Source organism: Myiozetetes cayanensis, unplaced genomic scaffold (genome assembly GCF_022539395.1).
Source record: "Myiozetetes cayanensis isolate MyiCay16 unplaced genomic scaffold, myiCay2020 scf24, whole genome shotgun sequence".
NCBI lineage: Eukaryota > Metazoa > Chordata > Aves > Passeriformes > Tyrannidae > Myiozetetes > Myiozetetes cayanensis.
This window is the reverse complement of record NW_026087456.1, coordinates 615,722-642,727: the sequence shown is the minus strand read 5'-3', so window position 1 is coordinate 642,727 and position 27,006 is coordinate 615,722. Positions and strand designations below refer to the sequence as shown.

The window sequence follows — 27,006 nt, the reverse complement described above, 5'->3', positions numbered from 1 at the left end:
AAAGTAGTATCTTATCACATCATCAAAGTTTTGCTGCACAGGCACAACAAATCTTGATTAAAGTATTTCACTCTCAGATTGTCCAAGTATTGAGTACCAACTTGTAGTTTGAACTATCTTTTTAAGTAATTGCCTTTAGTTTTGAAGAAGCAAATTAATATAGAATTGAAACTCTATATTTATTTACATCAACACAGGCAAAGAGTAAACCTGAAGCTGGTTAGATGGACTTCATCTGTCTCCAGAATTTTCAGCTGGCAGCAGCAGCAGCAGGCTGTCCCCCTTCACGATAACCAGTGCTAGAGGGAGGTGAAATGCTTTGCCAGCTGTTTTCACAGATACTTGCTGACAGCAAAGGAGAAACATGCAATTTGGACAAATCTGTGAATCTCAAGTTTTACTTCGGCCTTTGAAGTGTATTCTCGAGAACAAACCTTTGCTCCCGTCTCCTTTAGTCTTGTGTTTTGTCTGTTCTCTGCTGTGGCCTTGCTTACCTTAACGAGCCATTTCAACAATACCCTTTCAGCATTTCCTATGGTTCATCACAACCTTTGTGCAGCAACTCAAAAATTCACTTTTTTGAAGGTGAAGGACAGAGAAATATTCATTTATGTGGTAATTAGACTCGACATCAGCAAAACTGACAAAAATAATAAACGATGGCCACACCTCCGTGAATTGCAAAATATAATGGCCAGTCTTCACGAGTGAAGATCTGGGAAGGTCTTTACACCTTCCAGCCTGCGCATTGGATTTTTTAGGTGAGACACAGTGTGCGCGGAACTGAGCCCGCCCTTTAATCCTAAGGTTCATCTGCCGGGGCCAAGCGAGCTTGGACGGTGGCAGCGAGGTCCTTAGGACGTAGGTGGGTTGCCTTTAAGGGCTAACGAGCTCCACCTGCCCGGGAGTGGCCCTGACCGGGAATCGAACCCGGGTCTCGGCGGTGACAGCGCCGCGCCTTTACCACTAGACCACCAGGGGCTCCATTGCAAAATATCTCTGTTTTTAATCTAGGATAATCGAAGAGCTGAAGCAGACCATGCTGTGCTACATCTCATCACAGCTAGAGTTCATAATATATTCCTAGTTCCTTTGGCTTTCAAAAGTAGTGTCTTCTTTTTTTCTTTTTCTTTTCTTTTTTTTTTAAATTAAAAAAAAACACAAACAAAACAAATTAAAAAGAGGATCCCTGACATAAAGTTATCCTGGCACTCAATTTTATTTCAAATTGGAGGGATTAAAAGCTTTGGAAAGCTCACCACAGTTTGTGATTCAACCCTTTAGGCAGCTGTTCCAAAGGGCTAACATATTTTGCCATGTACCAGAGCAGTTCCAGAGATAAATGGCCATTCAGCAAAGCCTACAATTTCGGAAACCCTACTGCTTGCAGCAGAAAAACAGCTTCTTTCTTTCAATTTTCACTGGGAGTCAGTAACAATTAAGAAATAGAACATATAAGAGTATGCATCCTTCCCAGGATGTTTAATCTATCAGATAAATAAAGAGAGACCCTTATCCAACGAAATATCAGTCTAAGACCTTTATTCCAGCAGCTTTGTCTACAAAAATTGCTTTTAATCACAGAGGCTTTATCCTGGAAGCAGAAGGCCGTCGTATGTCTTCTTGAAGCTCAGGAGCCTGTTTTTGCCTCTGCATTATTCCAGTTATTCCTAAGCAGGTCCAGGGGCAACAGGCTATATTTTTGTTGGAACAGTATTATAATTTGCTTTACGATGGGGGAAGCAGCATGTGTTGCTTTGTGCCAATGTCATAATGCCGTCATTTCCCTTTTAAACATTTTCCAGTGTTCTGCTTGAAGAGAGAAGAGTCAGATACACCTTATAAAGCACACTTTCTATACAAATAGTATATAATATACCTTATTTGGCCCTGGTTTAGAATTGTTGCCGTTCTGTGGTAGCTGTAATGGGTCTCAGCATTTTGTCTTAGATGCACACTCATGCACGTAGCACGATGGAGGGTTAGGAGAACAGTGTCATACAAATCCATTATTCATAACAGATGTACTCTTTATCAAGTTAGTACTAAGAACACAAGATTATTTATCTATTCTGCTCTTTCTTAGTCCCTAAGAATCCTTGTCCGTTTGAACACCTGTTGCATAGCCTTCCATGGGGATTTTGAGATTTGGTAGGAGCAGAGCCCAGCATCCCCAAGGCAGGAGCCACCACTTCAATCCACGATGAATAACATCAACCGGTGTTATTTTGATTGTCGTCCTATAAAGTACTCAGTGATAGCACTTGCAAATAGGTTTTCTTCCCAAAGAAGGAGCCTTAAAAATGTTTAGTCCTGGATATTATTGTACAAGAAAGGGTAGTATCTGAAATGTTTACGCAGGGGGAAAATTAGATCTTGTACAGCCAGATGTCCTATGCTTACAGTCGTAAATCCAAACGTGGGAGCAAACAGGTTGCTGTTTTCCCCATGATCCAGTTTAAAAATGCTAACGGGTAATTTTTAGAAGATTTTGACTTGACTTTAAAGCCTTTTACTTACATTTTAGCATGGAATGTTACAATGGAATAACTATGCACAGCAGTTTGGACCAAAAGTAAGAAATTGAGACAACAAAAGACCTAGAAGGAGTTCACCTGGCATGGTTTAGTTAAGTCTACTGCTTCTCTTAGCACACGTATTTAGGACATGCTGAGTGGTGCTTTGACTGGATGCTACTTTCTACAGCAGAGATGTTAATCACAGAAGCGTCTCTCTAAGCAACTTAAATCTCATCTGCTGCAGCACTGAATACTGGTCCTAATGAGGGGTGTGTGGCATGACAAACTGCACAGTTTCTTTTATGTCTCCAAGGAAGAGTATGAGGTTTCACACAGGAATCAGCCGGTTGATTGCCACAAATATTTCCGTTAAACTTTTCAAAGGCTTCAGCACTGCTTACTGGGGAACAGAAAAAAGAACCTGGTTTAGAGGAAGCAACAAGAAATGATGTTTAGCAACAGACCACGACCAAACATTCCAAGCACACTGTAAATTTGACTGTGGGTTATCAGCTGAGTGAATTACAGCATATAACCATTACTGCTCTGTAAATCATGCTTATCTGATGGCTCGTGAAAACTTGCTCTGTTTCCACCGATAAAGCCCGATTTCAAGGAACCCCGAATCTTCATCCGCATTGCTCAGGTACAAGTGAATTTACCTGTGTGCTGGACACATTCCACTAAGTCTTACTTCCACAAATAGCTACTCGCTTAACTTTAAGAACAGAGTAAACCAATTGTGTTTGCTGAGATTACTGATATAATTAGCTCCATAGCAGTGTCAGTTTGCGGCCGACAGCCACACGCAGTAGAACTGTACACCCTTACTCTGGCGCACTCTCAGCAGCAACTTAAGGCTTTATCTGAGGATTTAATCCATTGCTACTACTTCTGTCCCTTCCCCAAATAATTGGTATTTTTTAAAAAGTTAACTGGATGGTGATTTTATTCTCACATCAACATTCTTTTCGTTTCTTTTCCTTTGCCTTGAATCCCCTAGAAAGTATGATGTTTTCAACGCAGAAGTTGCGCTCCATACTCCAAAGTGCTCACAATCAAAACAAACACACACACAAAAAAAAGGAAGAATGTATTCCTTCCTGACTGGGAATGCGATGTGGTTCTTGACTTCTACAATGGTAAAATGACAGGCAGTAATCTTCCAGCACTAAGTAGTAAAATGTTTTATAAATCTCTTCCCCACCCCCAACAAGATCAAATTGGAACTCAATAACAGACCCTTTTGTAACCTTGTGATGCTATACCCATAAAAAGTAATTTTTTTGTCAAAAATAGTCCAAGTGGTTTAAGCAGAACTCAGTGGACCTCTATTCTGGTGGCAGATTAATCTATTTTCTCATCTATTTTCAATTTGCTCCATCAAAGGTGCTTCCCACAGCTTGCCTTCCCTACCCCTTCCACCCTTTTCAGTTACTGTCTCTGCCTTCATTAATTGAATGGGCTGTATTGGGTATTTGTTGTCTAAATGAAAACCTGGAATAGCAATGAGACAATTTGTGGGGTTGCCAGATGTTTACAAGAGAACAAAAAAAGACTCTTAACTCAATTTCTTTCTCTATATCACTGCATTTATATGTTCCAGAGTGGAGAGAATTTGTTGCTAACTTGGTTTTCTGATGTGATACCCTCAGGTACCCTTGGCTTTCACTTTGAGCAAAAATAGCAACCTTGAGAGGCACAACTTTTCTGACAATGAAAAAAAACCCAAACAACCAACTGACAAAGACACTGGCAAAACAGAATGAGTATTATATTCAGTAATTTTCATTAGCACAAACTAAAAGTGCAGACATATTAATTGTGAAAAACTGTATTTAAAATAAAACAGTCCAGAAGGCTGTTGCTCTGTTGTACAGACCAATAACTCATAAGTCCAGTAGCTATATAATTTAAACCAAAAGCCCAAAGAATATTTTTTGCCTAGAAGAAAGCTACAATTCTCAGGTCTTTCTTCAGTTTTCATTGGACTAAGATAAAGCTATAAATAAATACCCAGAATGACAATTGAGATAGGAAAGTTTTGCTCCTGAGCCTCTAAAAGATGCCAGGAATGGTTCCCCAAAATTAAGAAATACTTCAGTAAAGTTCTTTTTTTGTTGGGAGCAGAAATACAAATTCACCATCACCGTGCATGTGCAGACTTATCACATGCTGCAAATTGCCACTACCTGAGAAAAAAAAAATAGGTGAAGAGCAGGAAACCACGTGCTGCAACTGTACTGTGTACCTTTAGGAGTCTTTAGCAGATTCTTCAGGTGCCTTCTCCTCCTCAGAAACTGAAAATGGAAATGAAACAGCAGTGAGAAACATTGAAAACAACTTATTCGATGACATATAGTCAAGTAAGTTGTTTCCTTTAGTCTAAAGGATCGTTTAGACTAAAGGGATACAATTCACAAAGTCATATTAAGTATACAGACATTTTTTCTTTTAGCTTTTTGATTCTAGTTTTAAAAGAGTTTAGAGGCCAAACTTCTAACTCTTTTGAAAATCTCCACAGTGACTTTAACACACGTTTTTCTTTGCATTCAGTTACATCATTCAGCTTCGACAGCAATAATATAAGATTGTTTATTGCTCCATTGAAACACTGCAAGGTTTATTAATACCACATGAGCTATATTTTTCTTTACACCCATGTAATTTTAGAAAATTCCATTTTTCAAATCAAGTCAGATGTTGAAAAAAATGTGTTACAAGCAGCACAGGGAGAATTTCTTGTTCTTAATGAAGTTCACATCTAGCCACTTACTTAGCAGGGTACTGAGTTCAAGACACCACCACGATCCAACTTAAGAACTAGGTTCTTAAGAACTAAGTTCCTACTGCACAGCATATCATTTCAAAACTAGATTTCCTGCTAACACTATGATGCCAAACACAGCCAGCACGGGCAGCCACACTGCACCAACTTGAGCTCTGCATGCACTTGCAGCCTGTTCAGTGCACACAGCCATCAGCTTTTCAGGGACAAGGCATTTCAGACCCAGCTGTACTCTTGCACCTTCTGCAGTTTGCCACGACTCCTCAGCATCAGCGTCCTGGCTCTCAGAGGCTGTGTCAGAAAGCTCTTGAGCTGCTGAGGCTACTCCTTCTTGGCCACTGTCTAAGTTTTCCTCAAGGGCAGGAGAAGCTGCAACATCCAAGACTTCACTCACAGATTCTATGAATCAAATTAGAGAGATAATTGTCTCCTCTTTCCATTCACCACAGTAAATGACGGTGAGTAGTCAAGGCTCACAAAGCACGAAGGACCTGCCTAACATACATGCTTGAAGTAACTGAAAACAACAGGATCTATCAGATGATTAAATTCTATCATGCAAATAAAACTTCTCAAGTGGAATTCCAGGGAAAGTCTAACTCTTTCCAGCTCTAGGGCAGAGAACTATAAACCTGAGCTATTTTCACGCATATAGACATAGACAAGTACTCTCTAACATATACATTCTCTCTGGCAGATACTGTTGGGAGTTGTTTTAATTTTTAGTTCTGTCAAATTATTAATGATGCGCAAGAGGTAAATGGTAAAGTTTCCATGGAGATATAATCCTGGTCAGATCAACACGTTACATATACACTCCACATAACCATGGGTAGTTTTAATGTAGAAATATCCTAACATCAGACAGAAGGTTCAAGATGCAATTCCATGGTTGCCAACTAGCCATTTCTTAATGCCTCCTTTAAGCATAAAGCAATCTGTCTGTATAAAAACTCTGTAATAAGTAATATATCTCTTTACAGATACGCTCTGCAGAGAGAGTGAACACATCACCCAGCAGTTGCATGTTAAATTTTACCTGAGTAAATTCTCCCTTACCATGTTCTTCTAGAGCCTTCCTGTCAGAGGTCTCCAACGTTACATACCTCAACTGGTCGGTGGGATAAGGTTTGCAGAGACTTTCTTGTCTGTTAGATACAGTTAACTAATCAGCTTCATCAGAAGCTCAATAAGTGCAGTAAATAGGAGTTTTATAGAGCTAGCATCCCATGCCTTTTTCCAAATATTACCCTGCAGCTAGTTAAATACAGCATATTCTGTATATCAACTATTTCACTTCACTTTTCAGAATACTGACAACATTTTGAAAAAGAAACATTCAGGAATTGCTACCTTTGTCTTTATAGGAAACAGCCGTGCAATTGAAACAGTATATTTGAAACTTTAGATATTTTACAGCAAGCAATGCTTGATGTAATGCCATATATCTGCTATGGTAAAAAGCTGCTGGGTTAGAGTTTGTAGCATCAAACATTCAGCTTATATTACCAAAAACTCACTCTCTGGCTGATAGCACTTTTTTTTTTTTTCCTCATGAATGTTTTAATTTCTTTTGCACTAAGAAGAGTAGATCAGGAAGCAAGTAGAGGAAGCAACATGGTCTTTCCTGCTTTTTAATAAAACCTCATTTCCTTTGGATGGGAAGTGTGTTTATTTGTCACATATAGGAATACCTGCCCTGAAACCTAACATTTAACACTTATACCACTCGTACTGAAAAATTTGTCTCTGGTCTGAATTTTTCTCTATGGCTATCAGAGAGGCAATCTACTGCAACAAAATAGGGATTCCTCCCAGTGTGTCCATCCAGGTCTTTGTGGAGTGGCTGTCACTCCCTAAAATACAAAGGCACTAGCAGGGACAGACATTGCATTTTGAAAAGCTGTGTTTGTAGTATGAGTGTACAGTGTTTATGAAAGAAATTGTCCTTGTTTAGTGCAGAAATCTCCAGCTGGTACTTTTTTTATATTCAAGTGGCTTTCCCATCCGTTCCTGGAGCACACGTGGCTAGAGTTCCCGCAGGAGCCACATTCCTGGTGCCACAGCTGAAGGGCTGTTTTGGAGAAGAGAAAGATGGCAGGAGCTGGTGCAAGTGCAGGTGCTCATGGCAACACCAGACAGGGCAGCTTTCACTGGGTCATAATCCATGGCTTAAGGCATTATCTCCAGCAAAGACTCACACTGGCCAACAAAGACCATTTTGGCATCAGTTCTTTGTCCTGTTGCAACTACAGCCAGATATCCAAGTGTCTCCTGGTGCTTTGGACAACATGGGATTAAGAAGCAGTCTATAACCTCATGAAGGCTATTCTGAGCACTCACTTGACACCAAAACAAATCTCATCATATTTTTAGTGGTCCGTACACATCTTGAAACAAATGCTCTGTATCCCATTCACAAGGCCAATGTGTTTTTCTCTGTCCAAGGGAATTGCTGTGATCCCAGGGCAACACCAGACAAATGATAAACTGGCAAGCTTAGAATGAGTGCCCTGCCTATTTCAAATTTGGGAGTGACACGTGGGGTCTTCTGTGAGAGGAACATCAGACATACTGCCTGAGTCCCTCGCATCTTCTCCTACTGACCACTGGTAGCACAAAGCATTACAAAGTTTAGAAATATCTCCTTTTTGTTTCCCTGGATATTAAATTTAACCTAAGTGCTATTTCACACTCTCTCTCTTTTTTTTTTTTTTTTTAATAATCTGTATGCATTTCATTTTTTTTCAATCCAGTTTAATCTCTCGCAGTTGTTCCATGTAAAATCCTGCAGTAACACCCTATTTCATACAAAATACTTTAATCTATGCCTGATACAATGATGACTCATTTTCCATAATCCCTGGACGAAGGATTTTACTCTTCTGTCTGTTCAATTATTGCAAAGTTGTTAATAAGCCTGCCATGAAACTCTGCAGCAATTAACAGATGTAACTGAAATCACTTCTATCTTTGGATAGTTCAAATAATAAAATTTAAGCTTCTTTATTTTTTAAATATAGTTGTAGAAGAGTTATAGAACCTTAACTACTTCTGTGTCGTTTCCCGAATGATGATCAATTAGAAAATCTGAAGTCCCTGTATCTCCTCATGCAATGAAACCTACAACCCATTTTGTCCATTTACACCAGCTTTTTTGTAATTTCTACAGGGTGTAACTAAACAAAATAATCTTCCCTCTGTAACTGCTTCTCTGCCATGAGGACATGTGGTATTTGAATGCTATTGATATTACACTTTCCACTGAATGCCCCAGATGCTTTATTGTCCATATAGCACAATACCCCTTCCACTCCTAACACATCTTTACCAAAACACCCACCTGCAGCATTCCTGTCAAATGACGATTTCACCCTGACCCACACAATTTAAAACCTGCCATAAAAGGGAACGTTCTTGGGTTTTAGTTTCCTCTTATATTCACAAAAGTGGTGTTCATTGGGCTTTTTCTTAATTCTGTAGGGGTAAGTCGCCCCCCCCCCCAAAAAAAAAATAATTTATTGATAGCAGTGGAATTCAATAGCTTCATAATTTTCCTGTTTCATAGAGGTTTTGGTGTGTTATGACATACCCCATCCATCTTAGTAGGATATATTACTCTACAGAAGGTATACAGAAGGTATACTTCACAGTTTCATACAAGCTATTATATTGGCAGCAAAATTCTCTGCCTCTATGTTTAATATTAGCTACTTTTTCTGAAAATCAGATTTTTTTTTTCTTATGCTTCTTCAACAGGCATTTGTCAATTTTAGGTTTTCCCCTGGGATAAGTAGCTACATCCCAGTATCACTGGCTACAGCTTTCTTCAATTTTGCTAGGCATTTATGTATCCTGTAGCACTTAGAGATCTGAATTAGGAGCTTAACTGCCTTGTGATTTTAGCAAACAACAACATAAAGGAACTTCAAGTCTCAGGGAAATCGAACTAATCATGTCTACTAACTGCAGGCAAGGGGCTAGGCTTTGCATATTGCATCAACAGCTGTTGCCAAAGCATTCAAAGGGATTTGAACATGCCTAGGATTTTGAGGACAAACATCCTCAAGGCTAGTCAGAGCCCCAACACATATCCACTGTGCAGCCATCTGTGTAACACCCACTGCTTATGTGTAACAGGGAACCCTCACCAAAACACCACCTGCTTCTGCCCAGGACAGCTACAGGCACCCCCAAGTGGTCTTTAGCTCCTCTGCTTCAGAAGATAACCATTTTGAGAGGAAATAAATCCTTCCAAATTGCGCATGCAGCAAGAGAACACGACTGGGCAACCATCAGGAGCACATTACACATGCACCAAATGCAATACCAGACCAGTTCTGTTCTGTAAACACATCTGGTTTGAGTTGAGTAAATAAAGCGAAGGAAATTGATTTTATAGACAAAAGGAAATGGTGTTTTTGTTTTGAAAGCTTGTGTTTGGTGGTTTGGTTTTTTTTTTAAAATAAGGCAGCAGCATCAGACAGCTCCAGTAGCTTATTAGCACAATGTCCAAAACCATTTCCACTTAGAAATGCAATTTTTAGGAAACTATCCCTATCATTTCAGGGAAAAAAAAACCACCAAAAACTGCTTCCTGTGTAAAGTAGTTACTCCTGCAGTCTTTAAAGACAATTTCTACTCTTACAAGTGCTACAGTTGCAGCCCTGAGAGCGAGTGCAGGACTACACATTCTGGGGCATTTGCAGCAGAAGAGAAACCAGTCCAAATCCTGGATGATTCTGCATCCTCATGATGGTCAATTGAACTGTGTGAGTATTAGTGAGCTCAGCATTCCTCCAGCGGAACAGAGAGGCAAGATAAGCAGGGACTTGTGTGCCCTGTGTGACTGACTCATCTTTGCTCCAGCTGGTAATAAAAAATAACACACACAGACTGACTTTCTCCTGCCAGTAATAAAGAAAATGCCCCACACATGAATGGACTTCCAGAGGGGCAGATCCTACTGCCTGCATAGTGCCTTCCCCCCGAAGCTTCCGAGCCTTTAAAACAAGCTTTGCAACTTTCCTGGGGGAGTTTTTACGCAGAATCAGCCTGGATTTTTATCTGGGACACAAAGCTCTAGGGCAAAATCAAGGTAGCTCACACTGGCAGTCATGTCCTACCCCCTAGTAAGAAACATGCTATGGGATCACCCTGAAGCAGGGAGGTGGAAGGGAAATATGGAGAGAATCCACTCGGCACTGACGATGATAAGTGGGATCTGAAACCTACCACGGACTTGGTTCTTGCAAGCATTTTTGTAGAAGATGTTCCTGATAGCATTTCTACAGGGCAAATATTGTCAGGCTTTAGTGTTCAGTGTCCATAAAGCTGGATTTTCCAAGCTGTGCTTCATCCCACACACCACACGTGCTAACAGAGCTAACAAAGCCAACTCCCGGTGCCCCAACACACATTAGTTCACACATCAGCGCTGACCACACTTCCTGAAGGAAGTGGTAGGATACATGAGACTAGGGAGAAGAAGAAACAGATAGTTGACTTCTTTTCTTACTCTACACATGCACAGTTATGTCAGCAGTGCCAAGAGGAGCAAGTAGAGGAGTCCAGAGGGAGGAGTTCTGGCCCTCTGTCTAACCAAGCTTGGACTACTCTGGGAGCAAGGTACTTTCCCTTTGTTACGACACTGAGGTCTCCTGAGTGCCAATTTAAACTACTGCTTTAAAGCTTAGAACAGCCCTTCAGAAAAAACCCAGCCACATTAATGTGAGGGTCAAGACTTTCCACTTCCACTGAAGGAGCAGCTAGTCAGCAACTAACGAGCAAAACTTATTTTATATGCAGAAATAAATGATTTTTAATATCTAGTGATACCAAATTATAGATGAGTGATACAAATAGCCTGTAGGCCTAATTAAACTATCTTTAAATCTTACTGGATTTTAAGCTTTTACCTTGTATTTTTAAGTGGCTTTGTAAGTATAAGTTTTCCTTATTTAAGATACAAATGGAAAGATTGCTGTTTGTGTTTCCAGATTTTGAAATGAAAGATATATTCAATTTTTTCCTTGCTCAGGGAGAGGTGGGGATTCCTTCCTGCAGGACGGAACTTTTATAACAAGACCATACAGGATGACCACAGCCTTCACAGGAGTACAGTCTGTAATTTTTCCCCTCAGTTTCGCATTTCCCTACCAATATATTTAAAACTATCATATTTTAATTCTAATCCTAATCATTTGATTCATTGAAAAGTGATGTTTCCAGTTAGAAACAACAGCAAAAATATTCGAACAGGTACCAGTTTCCTGCAATTTATAAAGATACTTAAAAATATGCTTTTCTGAGTGAAGCATTTAACTTAAAGCAGTATCCTTCATATCACAATTATTTTTCTTCCTAAGCAGTGAAGATGAGGCTGGTATCTGTAATGCACAATGCCAGGTCCAATTACTTCAAAAATTATTCTTTGCAGAAGAATTTGGCTTTATAAAGCTAAAATAATACAAGTTAGCCAGCATAATACAAATGGAATCTGCCCGGAGCGCACAAACCAAAGCTGGAGCACAAAACAAGGCTTTGATATTTCAAGCTGCCAATAACACAACCTGTGTCACACACCAATTCCAAAGCAGCAGGGGGGGAGGAAGACAAATTTAATTGTGAAAACAGAAATATTTTACTTACAGTCTTTTTAGAGACCCAGTTATACTAAAGTGCAATGCTTTTGTTTACATAAAGCTTCCTCACTCAGATCCACTGAGTGTCTTGGGACATCCTCTGAAAGGTTAGGATAGGCAGAGCAAAATACTCCCAGTTCCTTCTCTTAGTTTAAAGACCTGCTTTTAGAAAACTGGCAGTGGAGTAGAATTAACTTTGCAAAAGTCAAATTCTGCCAAGTTTGAAAAGTAATTCAAGAATGTATTTGCAAGAAGCTACAAACAGAGCACAGGAAGCTGGGTAGGAGGGATGACTTGCTGCCTTAAAATCCAACTCAGGGGAGAAGACAGCAGTAGCAGAAAGAAATCGTGTTTCCTTTTAACAACTTCATCACAGCTTCAGCTCACATCATCAGCTTTAGGGAAAATGGAAAGAAATTGGTTCAACAATGGCTTTTGTTCCAAATCCTGAGGTAGTTGTGACAGCTAAGGTCCCCTTCCATCCTTTCGTTAGAAGCCACCTGCCACTCCAGGCACAGCTGACTTGGCTTCAGCACCTCCTCCCTCTGTTCTTGGGGGCTCAAACCACCACCAGCCACATCAGCAAGAGGAACAGGGGGAAATCATAACCGCTAAGGCAGCTTGGGAGAAAATAGGCAGGACTGTGCATCTGTCCCTGGAACAGGACCGAGTGCTTCAGGTGTCATTGGCCAGGAAGATACAGGGAGCTCAGCACGGAGGGCTTGCAGATACCCACCAGGAACATCCCACACCCCAGGAATGTCACTCAGGACCACCTGAAATGCTCTCTCTCTCTCTGCTCATTGGTATTTCATTCAGTGAGCATTTAGGATTCTAAACAGCTAGACCAAGTTATCCAACTTACTCTTCCAAAAGAAAAACCACTGAACACCTAAACATTGGGCTTAAAAAGCAAAAAATGTACTGGGTGGTTAACCACAGACCAACACCTCTCTGTGAGGCACTGTGAAATCAGCACTTGGGCTTCTTCACACAAGGAAAAATAAATCTCTCAGTTCTACATGCTAAACAGAGTCAAGGAAACAACAATTATTTAGAGAAGCACCGGTTATTTGTCAGTCTGATCAGTTCCTTGGATGCCCAAAACAAGAACCAGTGGCTGGCAGCTGCTGAAGTCCATATTGTGCCAAGATACTGTTTGTGGAACTGCCCTGGCCTGACCATGCTGTTGTTTGGACACAGCATGAAGGCAGCCCCAACCTTCCTACCCTTCCTACTTTGCAACAGCCTGCTAGAGCCCACAGGTATCAGGAGTTTTCTCCCCTTGGCTTTTCAGCTATTCCATTGGATAAACCTAAACCAGAGGCTGAGAGCCCAAGGTCTTGGGAAACTGGATGAACAGAGGAAGGCTGGGATTTCTAATAATCCTGCCAGTATAAAAATCTGACAGTTTTCCTTTTTGCAATCCCATCCATAAGTAACCCAGATAAAAATCCACAAGGTCCAGCTGAGAGCCTAAACCATGGCGTTGTGAACCACATTATTAAAAATAAAAATTTTCTGTACTCCATATAGAAAGAAGAGAAACAAGCTCAATCAACCAAACATGTCACAGGTTGTTTGTGCCTGATGTAGGTCACTAGTCCCCAAGAAAAGCCTCATTAGTTCATACTAATGACCAGAAGACTCACTTCAAGAGAACTCATTCTACAATAGATGCAAAGTTAAATGGATTTCAAAAAGGTTCAGAGAAGCCTGTAATGGTCAGAATAAAAGCAAAACAGCGCATGTCACGTTAATCCAGAATAGTTTATAATACCTCATATAATTTCAAGTATTTTGTTTTATATTCTGTAACATGGGTTTGTAGCAATGAGAAGCAACTTGCATTGTGTTCATTTGTTTGTCTGCTTTAAACACAGAATCATGTCTAGTCACTGATTGGAATGGATCAGGAGGAAAACGAGTGCAAGTTAATATAATAGGCATATATGAAAATGCACTAATAATTTGATGTATTAAATCCTCCAGAATGTTCAAAAAAACCTCCTAATTAAGTTAGATGTTTTCTTAAACATTCCCCATACAAAGTAACGCACCAGGTTTTACCCACTTGGTTTTCAAGGGAGAAAAGTTCAATATGTTGTTTTCCGAAAGGGATGTTTTTCTCTGCAAAGAGAAACATTGCCCAAAAATTAACACCAAACCATTCTGGTTTGAACTGCCACCCCAGGAGAGCAGAATGGAGTCCCTGTTGCCATTTTTTCCTCTAAATTTTCACTAATAGTATTCCTGTGGGTGCTGTATTTACAGGAAATTTTCAAACACAGGTAATAATACTTAAGGTAAAGTAAATGCCAACAATTTTTGTTGTTCAAAGTGAGCTCTTGCTTTCCAATTTAAATACATACAGTTATTTCAGGATTCTTTTCAAGTCTTGACAATGAGCTATAAATGTTAGCAAAAGCAGTAAGTCTATTTTCCCCTTAACAATGGCAATCGTTTAGGCGTTATTCACTGTATGTGCTTTTACCAGCTTTCATCTTTCCTTGAGAAGTTTCTTGTCTCATTGCTCTACAATAGACAAATAGGAAGACAGTTATTTTAGGTAGTTCTCCCCCATTTATTTGTTTGCACTCTTAGTTGGGAAGCTCTAGGGGGTTTTCCCTTTTACCAAAATCTTCCTCCTCCAAAGCATGTTGTAAAATTCTCTTTTCAGCTAAGCTGCTCAAAAATGAACGGTCTCTCCATTTACCAGCTTAGGTCTTCAGATGCTCACAACTTTTACAGAAGTCTTTTCTAAATATTGTTCACTTTCTTCCAACAGGGATTTTCCAATTATCCTATGATGACCCATCTACAAGCTTGGTTTTATGAAGGAAAGACAGGAGGAAAAGCAAAGAGACTAGTGGCCAGTGTATGCCAATCAGAGAGATAAAAGGTAAGTGCAGCAGTCGAAGAGACAGATAAAGAAAGTGAAACAGAAATACCCAATGGAAATTCCACAGATACAATGCTCCCCCAGTAGGATAATAGTCACACAGTTCAAATTTCTAGAGCCTAATTTAGCTAGATTAATCTGCCACGCTCAACGAAGGGGAAAATAATCCTCATTCCTCCATCTCACAGAAACAAATGACTAGAAGGATGTGTCTGTCCTGCTGAGCAGCGTCATTCTGAAAGCCTTCAAATATGACCAACTGCAAATAACTCTGAGGACTCTCTGGCCATTTTCAAAGCACTCCTAGTGTCAGCACACCCAGAATTTGGTAAGTTACCAAGCAAAAACAATGTGCACTGATCATGCCAGGTTTTTTTTTTTTTTTTGTCTGCTTGGCATCGCTGTACGATTGGGTCAGCAAAAAGTCCTGTCCCGAAAGCAGCGACTCTTGTCCAGAGCAGCCTATATTTGTTTCTCTAGGCTGCAGACAACTGGCATTGTAATGTCATTTGAAGCTCGACATGGAAAGCACTGGCACATTCACACACTAATCCTCCCCAAACCTAGTCACTCACCCAAATGGTATTTGAAATAACAAATGGAGAAGAGACCATTTTCTTTTCGAAAATTAGAAAAGAACCTGTGCTACAGAAGTCAGGAGTCCCAGAAAGCATGGACTGGGGCTAACTGGTTTTGTTATTCCAGTTGATAATGCCAAAACTTCAAGCCTCAACACCAGAGTTGGAGAAAAGTTTATAGTGGCAATCCAAAAACTAGAAGTCACAACCCTGTCTAATCCAAATAGCAGCTGGCCAATCTGTGCATTTTATAGTATTTTGCTATATAAAGAAAAACTTATCTTAATTTATGGTCCCTAGACCCAGAGTACACTAGAAGGAGAACAGCAGGAACTTAACCAGCATCAGGCAGTGGCCAAGAATGACAACTCAAGCAATAAAAAGGGAAAGAAAATTAGAAATTAGAAGAAACTACAACTTTGGAAACTGAGTAACATGGCACAGTACTTTTCTGGGCTGCTGTATTTCACAGAATTCCAGATCCCAGTAGTGGATTGTAAATTGCTTAAACAGAGGTGAGGAGAAAATTCCAGGCAGGTACAATTGTAATTAACTCTCTGAAACAGCAATTACCCTGATTAAGTATTAAGCATCTGCCTCCAAGTCTGGGTTGGGAGGTTTTTCTGTTTGTTTCTTTGATATTTGTTTTGGCTTGGGTGGCATTTTATCTGCACATCCAGGTATAATCACACACTCATGCTATCTGTATACATACCATAGGTATATATACTGGAGCTGGACACAAGCTCCATTATAAATACTCCATAAGTATATATATATATATATATATATACACTCCCTATGTGTATATATAGATGTGTATATACATATATATATATATATATATACGCACACTCTGTTGGCACCTGGCACTTCTAAACCTTACAGAAAGCCTTACAGATTAAAACGATCGCATTTGAAAAAGCAGAGGTTTGCTGGTAACGATAAAAATACTTGCACCTTCATCTGCAGAAGCAACATCAAACTGCCAACAAAATTAATAAAACTTACTTAAGTAAGTAAGTAAAGAAATAAATTTTAAATAAATAAATAAATAATTTTTTTTCCAAAGTTTTCAATGAAAAATTCTTCTCTATGTCAGTAAAAGTGGAGATACACTTTTTTTCCCCCCTCTAACTGGAGATAACACAAATTATAAAGATGGTTGAATACAAAACTGAAAGGTACATCCAGAAGGATTTTAGGTAGAAATACAATTTTTTTTCAAAAACACAACAGCTGTTGTCTGCAAGTAGACACTGAGCAAAGCGGCACAGAGAGTGCAGAGAACTTTTGAAACAAAACCCCCATCTTCTTGTAAGTACAATGCCAGTGAAAACCAGCTTTTACACAGCTTAAAGGAAAGAGAGACCAGTTTAAGACCACGTGCTGCTTGTGACCTTCCTTCCTGCGGCCACAACTCCTCTGAAGACCTGCTCCAGGATCTGTTCTCCTGCAGGCAGGGCCCAGAGGAGGGGAGCAGTGAGCGCTAAGGTGTCCTGGCAGCTGGAGCCTCTCCAGCCTCCCAGGGCAGGACTCCGGTTACACAGCGCTCACAGGGAGCTCCAGGGACATGACCTCATGTGAACCCCTGGCAAGGTCCTCAGGGCTCACCCTCGGCTGGACACACCTGTCACCAGCAGCTATTTACAGCAATCCTCACTGGTGGCCAGTGGCACAAGGAGGGCTGTGCTCAGGAGCAAGTTTTAACGCCCCAGGAACACCAAAGGCAGCGGGCAGTGGCTACGCTGGGGAGGACACTCCCTCACTTTTAGTTTCTCGACGGTTTTATATCCCACAGGTTTGTTTCTGCCAGCTCTACCGCACAGCAAAGAATGACCACTGCAGCAAGGTTTGACAGAGGACACCCGAGATGACCCTCAGAGACCCCTGTAAATCTCAGCATAACGGAAGTGTGGTTCTAGTGCTGTTTTCCTCACTATGGTGCCAGAGAAAATAGATCTAAGAAATCAGTAATTTCTAAATAGCTCCTCCACTTCCAGACAACACCAGCAGTAACTAACAGCTACAAGACATATTCCTCCTCGTCAAATAGGGATCAGTAAGAACATGAAACCACTGTGTCCAGAATGGGATCCTCAGACTTTATCACAGAATCATCACAGAATGGTTTGGATTAGAAGGGACCTTAAAGACCACCTTGTTCCAACTCCCCTGCCATGACCAGGGACACCTTCCACTAAACCAGGTTGCTCAAAGTCCCAGTCAGCCTGGCTTTGAACACTTCCAGGGATGGGGCATCCACAACTTCTCCGGGCAACCTGTGCCAGAGCCTCACCACCCTCACAGGAAAGCATTTCCTCCCAAGATCTTATCAACTTGTGCACAATGTGTCTTGGGGAAGATACTATAGATGCTTCTTCTTCAAAAAAAAATGGCAGAAATACTTACCATACAGAAGATCCCACCCTATCCAACAATTAACAGTTAATTCTAGATAAACACTATGAAAGGAATATACAACCACTTCCAAATACAAGCAAGCACTTACAAAATTGAAGTGAAATTTTGCAATTGCTCTGTAGAGCAGGTAAACTCTGCAAGACATTTTAAAACATATCTCTTAGAACATCTGCTTCTTTTCTAAATGAAATGGTCACTTCCACAGAAATGGAAATTTTTAAGGTTCTAGATATTTTAACTTTATAATTGCCTTATAAATATTTTTACATGTAAGCTGTGATAATCACTACCAACATACTTACCTCTACTTTCTACCAGCTGTATAACTTATAGCAGATCGGACTAAGTATTGTTTTTAAATGTTATTTGCACTGGATTGTTTCCTGGACAAGCACAGGAGCTACTCACACTTGAATTAAAATCCCATTCATACCTAGACCTTTCACAAAGGCATTGGAAGTGCTGTACTATTTCTCAAGTTCATTTGTTAAAAAGGCAGTTAAGATGCACCCATCCCTCACTGGAGTCACGGAGGAAAAAGGCAACAACAATTCCAGAATCTTCTAACACCTTTCAAGGTACTGTGACAACCTACCACTGAGTAGTGGACAAAATACCTTTAGTCTCAGTCTGACCTGTGTTTTAGATAGAACCTCTCAAGGTTAGTAGGGAAAAAAAAAAAAAAGTGCTAAAAAACCCCAAAACAAAATAAATTATATTCCTCTATCTTGTGCAAATTACAGATAGGTTTGCATTTGCATTATTATGATTTTTTTTAAAAGCACAGTAAACCAAAGTTTCAAACACCCTCACAGTTCAAAATACTGAATATGTTGCCATCAATCAGTTTTAAAGTTTAACTCCAATCTGATGTTGTATTGTATTTATCATTAAAACTGAGACCATGACACCATTTCTGTTCCTATGCAAGATTCTTTTGAAGTTACCTTGACACAGGTATAATTATTTAGCATGATTATCTTTGGAATGGCCAGTGAAATAAAGTGTTTAAATTTCTTAACAAACCCTTAAGAACTAGGTCCCTAAAACAACTGTTTAACTGATCATATTACATGCTCAACTTAATAAAAGATATTAAGAAAGAGAAATAGGATGGGGTAATAAAATAAAGGTTTCATTCTACTTGCTTTAGACAGTAGTTCTGGTGCCAGAGGCAGGACACTTTCAGAGACATTGATTTAATAACCTTAATTACTTTACGCTCATAATATATGTCAAGATAACACCTGAATTAGTTTTCACTGCAGGACAAACTCTATTAGGGACACTGATGCTTGTTCTTAATGTTCTGTAAGAGGCACAACACAACACACTCAAAAACCACATTCATAAGTTAACCTTGCACTGCAGCAGCTTCTGAATTAGCAGCAACTTCCAAATTAGCAGCAGCTTCTGAATTAGCAGTAGCTTCCTGCTGTGCTTCCTCCACAGCAGGGGATGCTTCTGGAGCCAGTAAGTCATTCTCCCCTCCAGCTTCTGGGGATTCCCCAGAGCTCTCATCCTGTGCTGCGGGTCCAGCACTCTCATCCTGTGCTGCGGGTCCAGCAGCATCAGCTGCATCAGCCTCTTCCGTGGCTTTCTCTGCTTCAGTGACTTCATCCGTCTCTTCATCACCTTCTAAGGATTTATTTAATACAATAAAGAGAGTAAAGTGCATGCATGCAACAAAAATTTCATCAACTACTTTTTACCACCATCCTCCTTTAAATTTAAAATGGGAAGCTAAGCTTTGGGATCAGAATAAACAGAAAAAAAAACCAGCAAAAAATCAGTAATTAATCCCCCCATATTGTCTAATGGGGCACTAAAAAAAAGGTTGTTTACAAGATGAGGAAACCATATTCTTAATTACCGAGCTTCATAACTGCTTCAGTGGAATAAGAAAAGAAACTGTGGCTTAAAGCAAGTGACTCTAAGAGGTGGGAGTGCAGGGAAGGATAAAAAGGGACTTTGCCAAGTGCTGCTTCAAACCCACTCTGCTGAAAGAGCCAGTGATGATGCTATCACAGGTGTCACAGCGAGCACGACTCTCGCCCCCCTTGTTTGCACCCAGCAGTGGAATTAACACACTGGGAATAAGACATTTGCTAACCTGCTTGGAAGCTCTCGCAGCTTAGAAGCGCTGCAAGCCAAGGTGTGCCTTCAGTTTGCACAGGGATGTTTTCAAGGTGGCTGACTTGGCTGCCAATAGCTACAGTAATGCTGAACCCAAGGAGTTAACAGCTTTCAGATGGGTTTGGGGCCTTCTCTTGCCACAGGTGCCCTGCCATCTCTACTGCCCCTGCTTTCTTTAAAGACATATTGAATGCCCTGTGACCCCTGCAAGAGCCACAGGGCTCACATAAGAAGGGTAAGGTCTGCAGGGCTGAATGAAACCCTTACTGAAACTAGGTGTATACAAGTAAGAAAATAACTTGCTAATTTTAAGTGGTCAGGATTCACTTTCTTGAAGATATGACCACTTATGACTATTTTCTTCTTACAAGTCCCAACTGTCTTTAAAAGACTTGTCTACACTGCTGTGGGTCGGGCTCTTTAGAACCTGAAAAAAACCAGTGTTTCCCCGTCATGCATTACTTCAAACTCAACTGAGACAAGTCAAGAAAAACTAACAGCACAAAGCAACAAAGATGCACAACCACCATGCAGACATGCACTAACACCAAGTTAACAAAAGAAAGTTATATACCAAGTGTTCATCTCAAGTCCACCACTAGAACCAACTCACCATGTGAAAAAAACAGAACTGGAAATAAAGTTTGTAATATAGTGTAAAAACTACGTGAGTATTGAAACAAAAGAGCTTAAAGAGACATAGTCAGAATTTATTTTATTCTTTTATATCTGTTTAAAAACTAAACAGATTGATTTTATCTCTTGGTTTTCTTATGCTAGTGCAAGCCTAGCTTTTTGTGTTCAGGTTTAAAGGCAAGTCCGTTCATTGCTCAGTAAAAAAAAATCAAAGCTTTGCATTATGCAACCTGATCATGTCCCTTTAAGAAAACACCATAGATATATATAAAAACCAACTAAATTCATTACACAAAGAACAGACTAACAGCCAAGCTCAGCATTCAGTACACTTTATTGGACAGTCAAATATAGAGTGCATTCATCCAGAACAGCCAGCTTCTCCATCTCAGAACTGCCTTCTACAAAGCAGGTTCAGTAATAAGCTCAATATGGTTTGGCCTTGCAAACATAGGTAGTTCTTTTAAAGTCTCACAAGTATGGAGTTTTACAATAGGAGGTATAAAGTCATCCCAAGGTAGGCTGCAAGGTACGCAATGGTGAACGACTGTCCTTTGTTTGTATTTAACTTCCTCGGGTTTGGAAAGAGATTTCCCTTGTATTTTAGTCTGGAAAGTGTAAAAGCAGAGTATAGATTAGAAAGATTGAATCAGCTTGCATCAAGTTAAAAAGAAAAGTCATAGCTAAAAAGGAAGGAAATCAGGAACAAGTTTAAAGGAGACACACAGAAATGGAAGACAAAACCCAGTATTTGCTAAATAAGCAACTAGAATGTCCTGTAAGCCAAACATCATTTTACAGTTCAAATGATGTCCCAGATTTTCTACTGCTACTTCGAGTCCAGCTTCTGCCAGGGGCTTTTTACATCGCTCCCTAAATTTGAGAGTAGCTTTCAGTTAAAAAGAGCTACAGGAGATTTGCTATCAGATATTTTTTTTAAGTCTGAAATCATCAATTAAAATACAATTAAGTATAATTGCAACCCTCCAATAAACAAACAAGCCCAAAATAGGATTTGATTGTTTCTTTTGTTTTGACAGACTTGTTTGCTCTGTAATAGGCATTTTGGGTTCAGGCACAAGGGGAGAATCTTCCCCTGGATCAGAAACCACAAAAATCCTATCAGAAGGCTCTCTCTCTGATCAGCTGCTCCCCAGCATTAAGTTCATCCACCTAGAAAGTTCTTCAGTTATGACAGCATATGCAGCAAACATGCCAAGGACGTGCTGTTTGATGTGCTGCTTTTCTGTCCACCACTTCATATGGTTACTAGCCCTGTTTTAGATCTTATTTTGAGCTTGATTTAATGTGGCCCTAAAAAAATATCAGATTGCTATGAGAACAGAATTTTCAATTGCTTTTATCAGCAGTTCTTGCTGTGAAAAAGTGTAAGGACTGACTCTAAATGCTCAGGGAAAGAAGCTGCAGTGGCACTTCTGGGAAAAGCAATACTATGGTAACACTTTAGGACGAGATACACACAAAAATACAACTATGCAGGGAATGGGGAAAAAAGGGGGAGGAAGAGGGATGTTATCTTTTTTTGAGAAGGCACGCAGAGGGTTCTGTAGGAAAAGTAAGAACGGAAACCTCTTTAGGGAATACACAGTTGGGAGTAAAGAAGGATTTTTAAAAAGAGCTGATTCAACTGTAGTTTTGTATTGTGAATTGGAATTAGCTTCTCAGAAGTCCAATTAAGAATTCCAGGCTGAGCATTTATTCAGAAGTCCAATTTTGAAAACAACACAGGAAACAAGTTTCAACTGTGTTCACTGAATGGCCTTAGAAACGTTCTGGACTTCTTATGGACTTCTTCCTATCAATAAAAAGGGAGGCAGCAATCATCTGCCACTGGCTGTGACGTTTATGTAAGTCACTAAGCAGCACAAAGCATCAGATTATGGGGTGTCTGGAGCGTACCCAAATTCAGAATTAGGTAAGTTGCAGAGCACTGAGTACTTTTCTTACCCCAGCCTTGGGCCACACAGGTTTAGCCTTCAGTGGGCCAACAGCCAACAGCCCCACTGACCCTGCAGGTATATCCCACTCCAACATTTTGGCAGGCTAGGGTGAAAACTCAGTACCTTGCAGAAGTGAACCTTAAGAGAAAGGAGGGAACATGCTGATACCATTGTGAGTGCACTAGGGGGTTTGCTTAATGCTTCCACATCTACTGTGTTCTTCTGATTGTGGCAGTCAGAATGGAACAAGGGTAACCCTCACTTCTGCCCTGAGCAGGAGGATACCAGGTCAGCGGGAGAAGTTATATCCTTTGGTCCTGGTTATTTTTTTATTTTAGGGACAAGGAAGGATTGCATTAAAACTGTGACTGAATTCTCAGCATTTAAAGAATGGAGTTTAAAAACTGTATTGCTTACAGCTGCTTAAGTAAAATGAAATTAAGGTGTTTTAGCATTTTAAATCTCGAAATCTGTAATTTTAAAGTCCTAAAACCAAAGGATGTGTTGTGGAACTTCAAGGCTAACAGCTTCAAAAGAAATAATTATAGAGGCAGACAATTCAAATCATGTTCTCACATTGAAAGCAAAATTTAAACTCAGCATACTTTATTCAAATCTATTCTTTGTGTGCATGCAAATATATTAAATCAATTCCCTAGATGTCAGCATCAGAAAAAATAAAGAAGAGCTTCAACTGCTCTGGCTTTAGTAGTTTATTTATTTGTTTAAATAGCAACTAAATAAAAATATATAAAGTTCCTCAAGTAATTTTTCTAATTGCTTTTCCTAGGAAGGCCATGCTTGCCAAAGTTCTATCTTTTACATTAATGCCACTGGAACATTAATTGATGTAGACAGAGAAAACATTCCATTACAAGTATTTGAACTAACATGGTCTAATTATTCAAGCACGAAGAACTAAGTAAGGATTTGCCATACATTTACGGAGTTCCTGCTTTTCATTTAACCCTAAATCAAAAAGGACAAAATCAAAGTTTTGGGACAAAAAAAAAAATTGGTCCAATTTAGAATATTTAAAAAAAAAATGTAGGGGCTTTTTTTTTCCCCCCTATTGAACTGTGTTCCCAGATGGCACGTGGCCTGGACCCAACCTGTTGATTGAGAAAAAGATATTATCTTCTCCCCCGCCCCCCGCCAACAAATGAAAGAACAAAACTGATTTTGACAGCATTATGCATCTAGTCAAGTTTCATTAAGCTTCCAGTAAATCCACAGAGACTCTCACAGGTGGATCAAAGGCCAGATTCACTGCCTTAATACTAACGCCATTCCCCAAATTTGTGCAGCAGTAGCTTTGTAACAGAACAACGCTGCACAAGCACCTTTGTTCTGACTCCCACTCACACGGTTCAGACAAGGATTTGGACAATGTTAAGGCCCGATCAGACAATCCAGAAATCTGTTCCAGATCCTTGTGTACCCAGGGAACAAGAGAGAAGAGCTCAACTCACCCTTCCTTGACCAAGGGTTGCCTTTCCGCCCCTCAGCTCTCTCGTGAAGAACATTCATATGGTCAATAAACCTGCTGCGGGATGAACTGACTAGTCTGTAGGCCTGAAAGGAAATTACACCTAAACTTATTGCTACATCCCTACAGAGTTACCAAACACAAAGAGGGGAGAGGCAGAGAAGGGTTTTTAAGCAAGTGCTTACTGCCCGTCTTAAAAGGCACATAAAATTTATGCTAAGCAAGGTTTAAAAAAAAATTAACAACCTGCCATAGTAACATATTTATGCATTTCATATTTCTCCATTGTTAGAAAGCAAATACAATATACCAGGCACCTTTTGGAGTGCTGCTGTGTTTCAGGAATTGAAAACAGTGTTTTAAAAGATAATTACCATAAGATTATTATTATTTTCCTAATGTGGTAAACATGTGACAGTAGGAGAATTTGTTATTCCTTTGGATATGCAATCAAACAAGTTTGGTATTTTGAACAAATAGCTACTTACCATTCAAGAGGATTTTTTTTGTGGGACAGGGAAATAGTTACCTCCCTAGGATGTGCTAATCACTATCTCAGATCTTGGGGAAGGGGGGTGGATGTAAGGTATAAAATGGAGGATTTAGGGATGTGAAGCACAGAGTCTGACATATTTAAAAGCAGGGAAGAGAATGGTTACTGAAAAGCTTAACAAAAGCAGATATTTACAAAACTTTAACACTCTTTTTCAAAGTAACTAATGCTATTCTTTCTTTTTAGTGCCCAAATTAACAAGGTTCATAATCTTCCCCTTGCAGCTTCAGACAGCTTATTTCACATCTGTCTTGCCCACCTTGAGATATTCCTAATGTTTGTGGTTGATAAGAAGAGGCAAGGGGTTAGAGGCAGGTGCCTCACTCCAGCTTTGGACACATTCATTTCACATAGTTTTAAATATGCTTTCCACTAAGAAAGACCCAGCACTAGTTCCCAAAGCAACAGTGAAACAGGCAAACAATAGGCATGCAGGTTCACTAGTTCTCTAGAGCTGATTTTTAAGTCAGGCTGTATTCAGCTGTATGCCACACTGTCTACATTCTATCGACTGTTTGAACCTTGACCATATTCTTTAACCCAGAACACACCTTATAGCATGCCAACTCAGAAAGCACAAACAGCTCCACCCCAAAACACTTACATAAAATAAACCACCAAAAGCAGCAGCACCAGCAAGGAGATAGATAATCATATTCTCTCCAGAAGAGCCAGGAACGCTCCCAGATGACATCTGGCGAAGAGGTGCTATAAAAACCATTAAGTAAATCGATGTAAAATGCTGCTAAGATACGATCACAAAACAGAATGATGGAGTCTGAAGACTGTTTGGGACAGGATTATTCAAAAAGATGCAACAAAACAGAGAGGTACAGCTTAGTGACATTTCCTACAGCTGAGCAACAACGGGGCGGGGTTCCCAACTGAAGGAAGTGCGTGGCTGAGCTCTTCCTAAGAGTGTGAGTTTTTCTCTGAACTACGCTGTCTGCCATCAGCTGCCAAGTACTGGATACAGTCTATATAGACAAAGAAATGTTAAAAAAAAAAAAGAAAGAAAAAAAGAAAAAAAGGAATGTAAAAAAGTCCCATATGTAAAAGAATTAGTCTGTCCTCATCTGTTATGATCAGCAGAGGTAACAAATTCTCTTCAGTTTAGTAACAGAGAATTTGAAAAAAAGCCTTTTCCTTTGAATTCACGTTCTTTTATTCCCAAACAGACTGCTGACATTTTGATACACAACCTTAACCTCATGAAATGGTCAGCAGGGCAGATAGGTAGGATTACACAATTTTATCCCTGATTGGGTACACATTGACTCTAACATCAGTGTTACACGTTTTATTTGTGTCCACTGTTCCTGCAGCTTTGATGCTTGCTATAGTCTTCGATTCATCTATACATCTCAAAAAAAGACACATGAAAAACACGCGTAACTCTCTTGGTCAACAAAGCTTTCAGCTGAATTTCCTGACTTGATCCCAGATGAGAAGCATCTCATCGAAAGAGTGCTCAGGAAAGATAAAATGGCTCTGAGCACTGCAACTGGAGGCTGCAAAAATAGTCGCAATCTCAAAACGTTGACATCGTGTGCCAGATTATGTTTGGCATCATCTGTCTCATGACACACTTCTCGCACTCCTCTTCAATAGCCAGGCATCCTAATGGATTTCCTTACGTTTATATTGTCATTCCGTAGCAGTTTCTCCTTAACCCTCCTATCCGAGGTTTACGGCTATAGAAGGAGAGTGCATCAGCGAGCTGCCATCACCCAGCACGGCTGGCAGGGATATTTTTTTTTTTTTTTGCCATCGGTTACACAACCCCTGATGCGCCAAAAGCCATGGCTGCGGCACGCCGGGTGGATCCCCGCTCTCCCGCGGGGCCGGCAGCGCTCTCCCGAGCGATGTGTACCCCGCTATTCCCTGCTCTGGGGGGGTTGCGAGGGAATGCAGCAGCGACCCCTCTCTTTGCCACGAACCGAGGGGAAGGGGGGTCCCGGCGGGCTCGGCCGCCCAGAGGATCGCCCGGAGCTCCGGGACAGCCGCTCCCTAGAGCCGGGGGGTGCCCGACCGGCCGTGCCCGGCTCCCGCCGCCCCCGCCCCCGCTGCCGGCCCCGCGTCCCCGCCGCCCGCCCGCGACCTTCGCGCGTCCCCTCCGCCCCTGCCCGTCCCGCCCCGCTCCCTCCCACCGTCCCGGTGACCTCCACCCGGGCTCGTACCGCGCTGCTTGAGGCGGCCGGCGGCGGCGGGAGCCCTGCTCAGGCGGAACGCCAGCGCCTGCGAGGCTGCCCTGCACAGGGACATGGTGGCGGCGGCGAGTGGAGCGGAGCGGAGCGGGCACTCGGCTGTGCCCGTCGGAGCCGGGCTGCGGAGACAGACAGCGATCCCCGCCCCGCCGGGCCGCGGGGGCGGAAC

At 40.8% G+C, this 27,006-nt stretch overlaps 1 protein-coding gene and 1 long non-coding RNA gene across 6 annotated transcripts in view; one reads left to right on the top strand and one right to left on the bottom strand.

Moving 5' to 3' along the window:
• Positions 1 to 18,768, top strand: part of LOC126642683 (uncharacterized) — a 26,518-nt gene extending 7,750 nt beyond the window's left edge. The window contains exons 2-4 of one of the 2 annotated variants that reach the window (XR_007629499.1): positions 14,740 to 14,853; positions 15,042 to 15,181; positions 17,233 to 18,768. This is a non-coding gene — a long non-coding RNA (uncharacterized LOC126642683). Of the gene's footprint in view, positions 1 to 14,739; positions 14,854 to 15,041; positions 15,182 to 16,890 lie in introns of both variants that reach the window. The other variant, XR_007629500.1, reaches the window with a different exon arrangement.
• On the bottom strand, positions 987 to 27,006 carry MGARP (mitochondria localized glutamic acid rich protein). 4 transcript variants are annotated; one of them, XM_050320520.1, is made up of 7 exons: positions 26,811 to 27,006; positions 25,235 to 25,338; positions 24,061 to 24,163; positions 19,215 to 19,493; positions 5,548 to 5,706; positions 4,771 to 4,819; positions 987 to 2,940 (listed from the first exon to the last, which is right to left on the bottom strand). In XM_050320520.1, exons 1-6 carry the CDS (start codon positions 26,893 to 26,895, stop codon positions 4,773 to 4,775), a joined length of 777 nt encoding a protein of 258 aa, XP_050176477.1. In that variant the 5' UTR covers positions 26,896 to 27,006; the 3' UTR covers positions 987 to 2,940; positions 4,771 to 4,772. The 4 variants fall into 4 exon arrangements, with proteins under 4 accessions (XP_050176477.1, XP_050176476.1, XP_050176479.1 ...); XM_050320519.1 differs by having other exon boundaries at positions 987 to 2,919; positions 26,811 to 27,004; XM_050320522.1 differs by lacking the exon at positions 5,548 to 5,706 and having other exon boundaries at positions 26,811 to 26,995.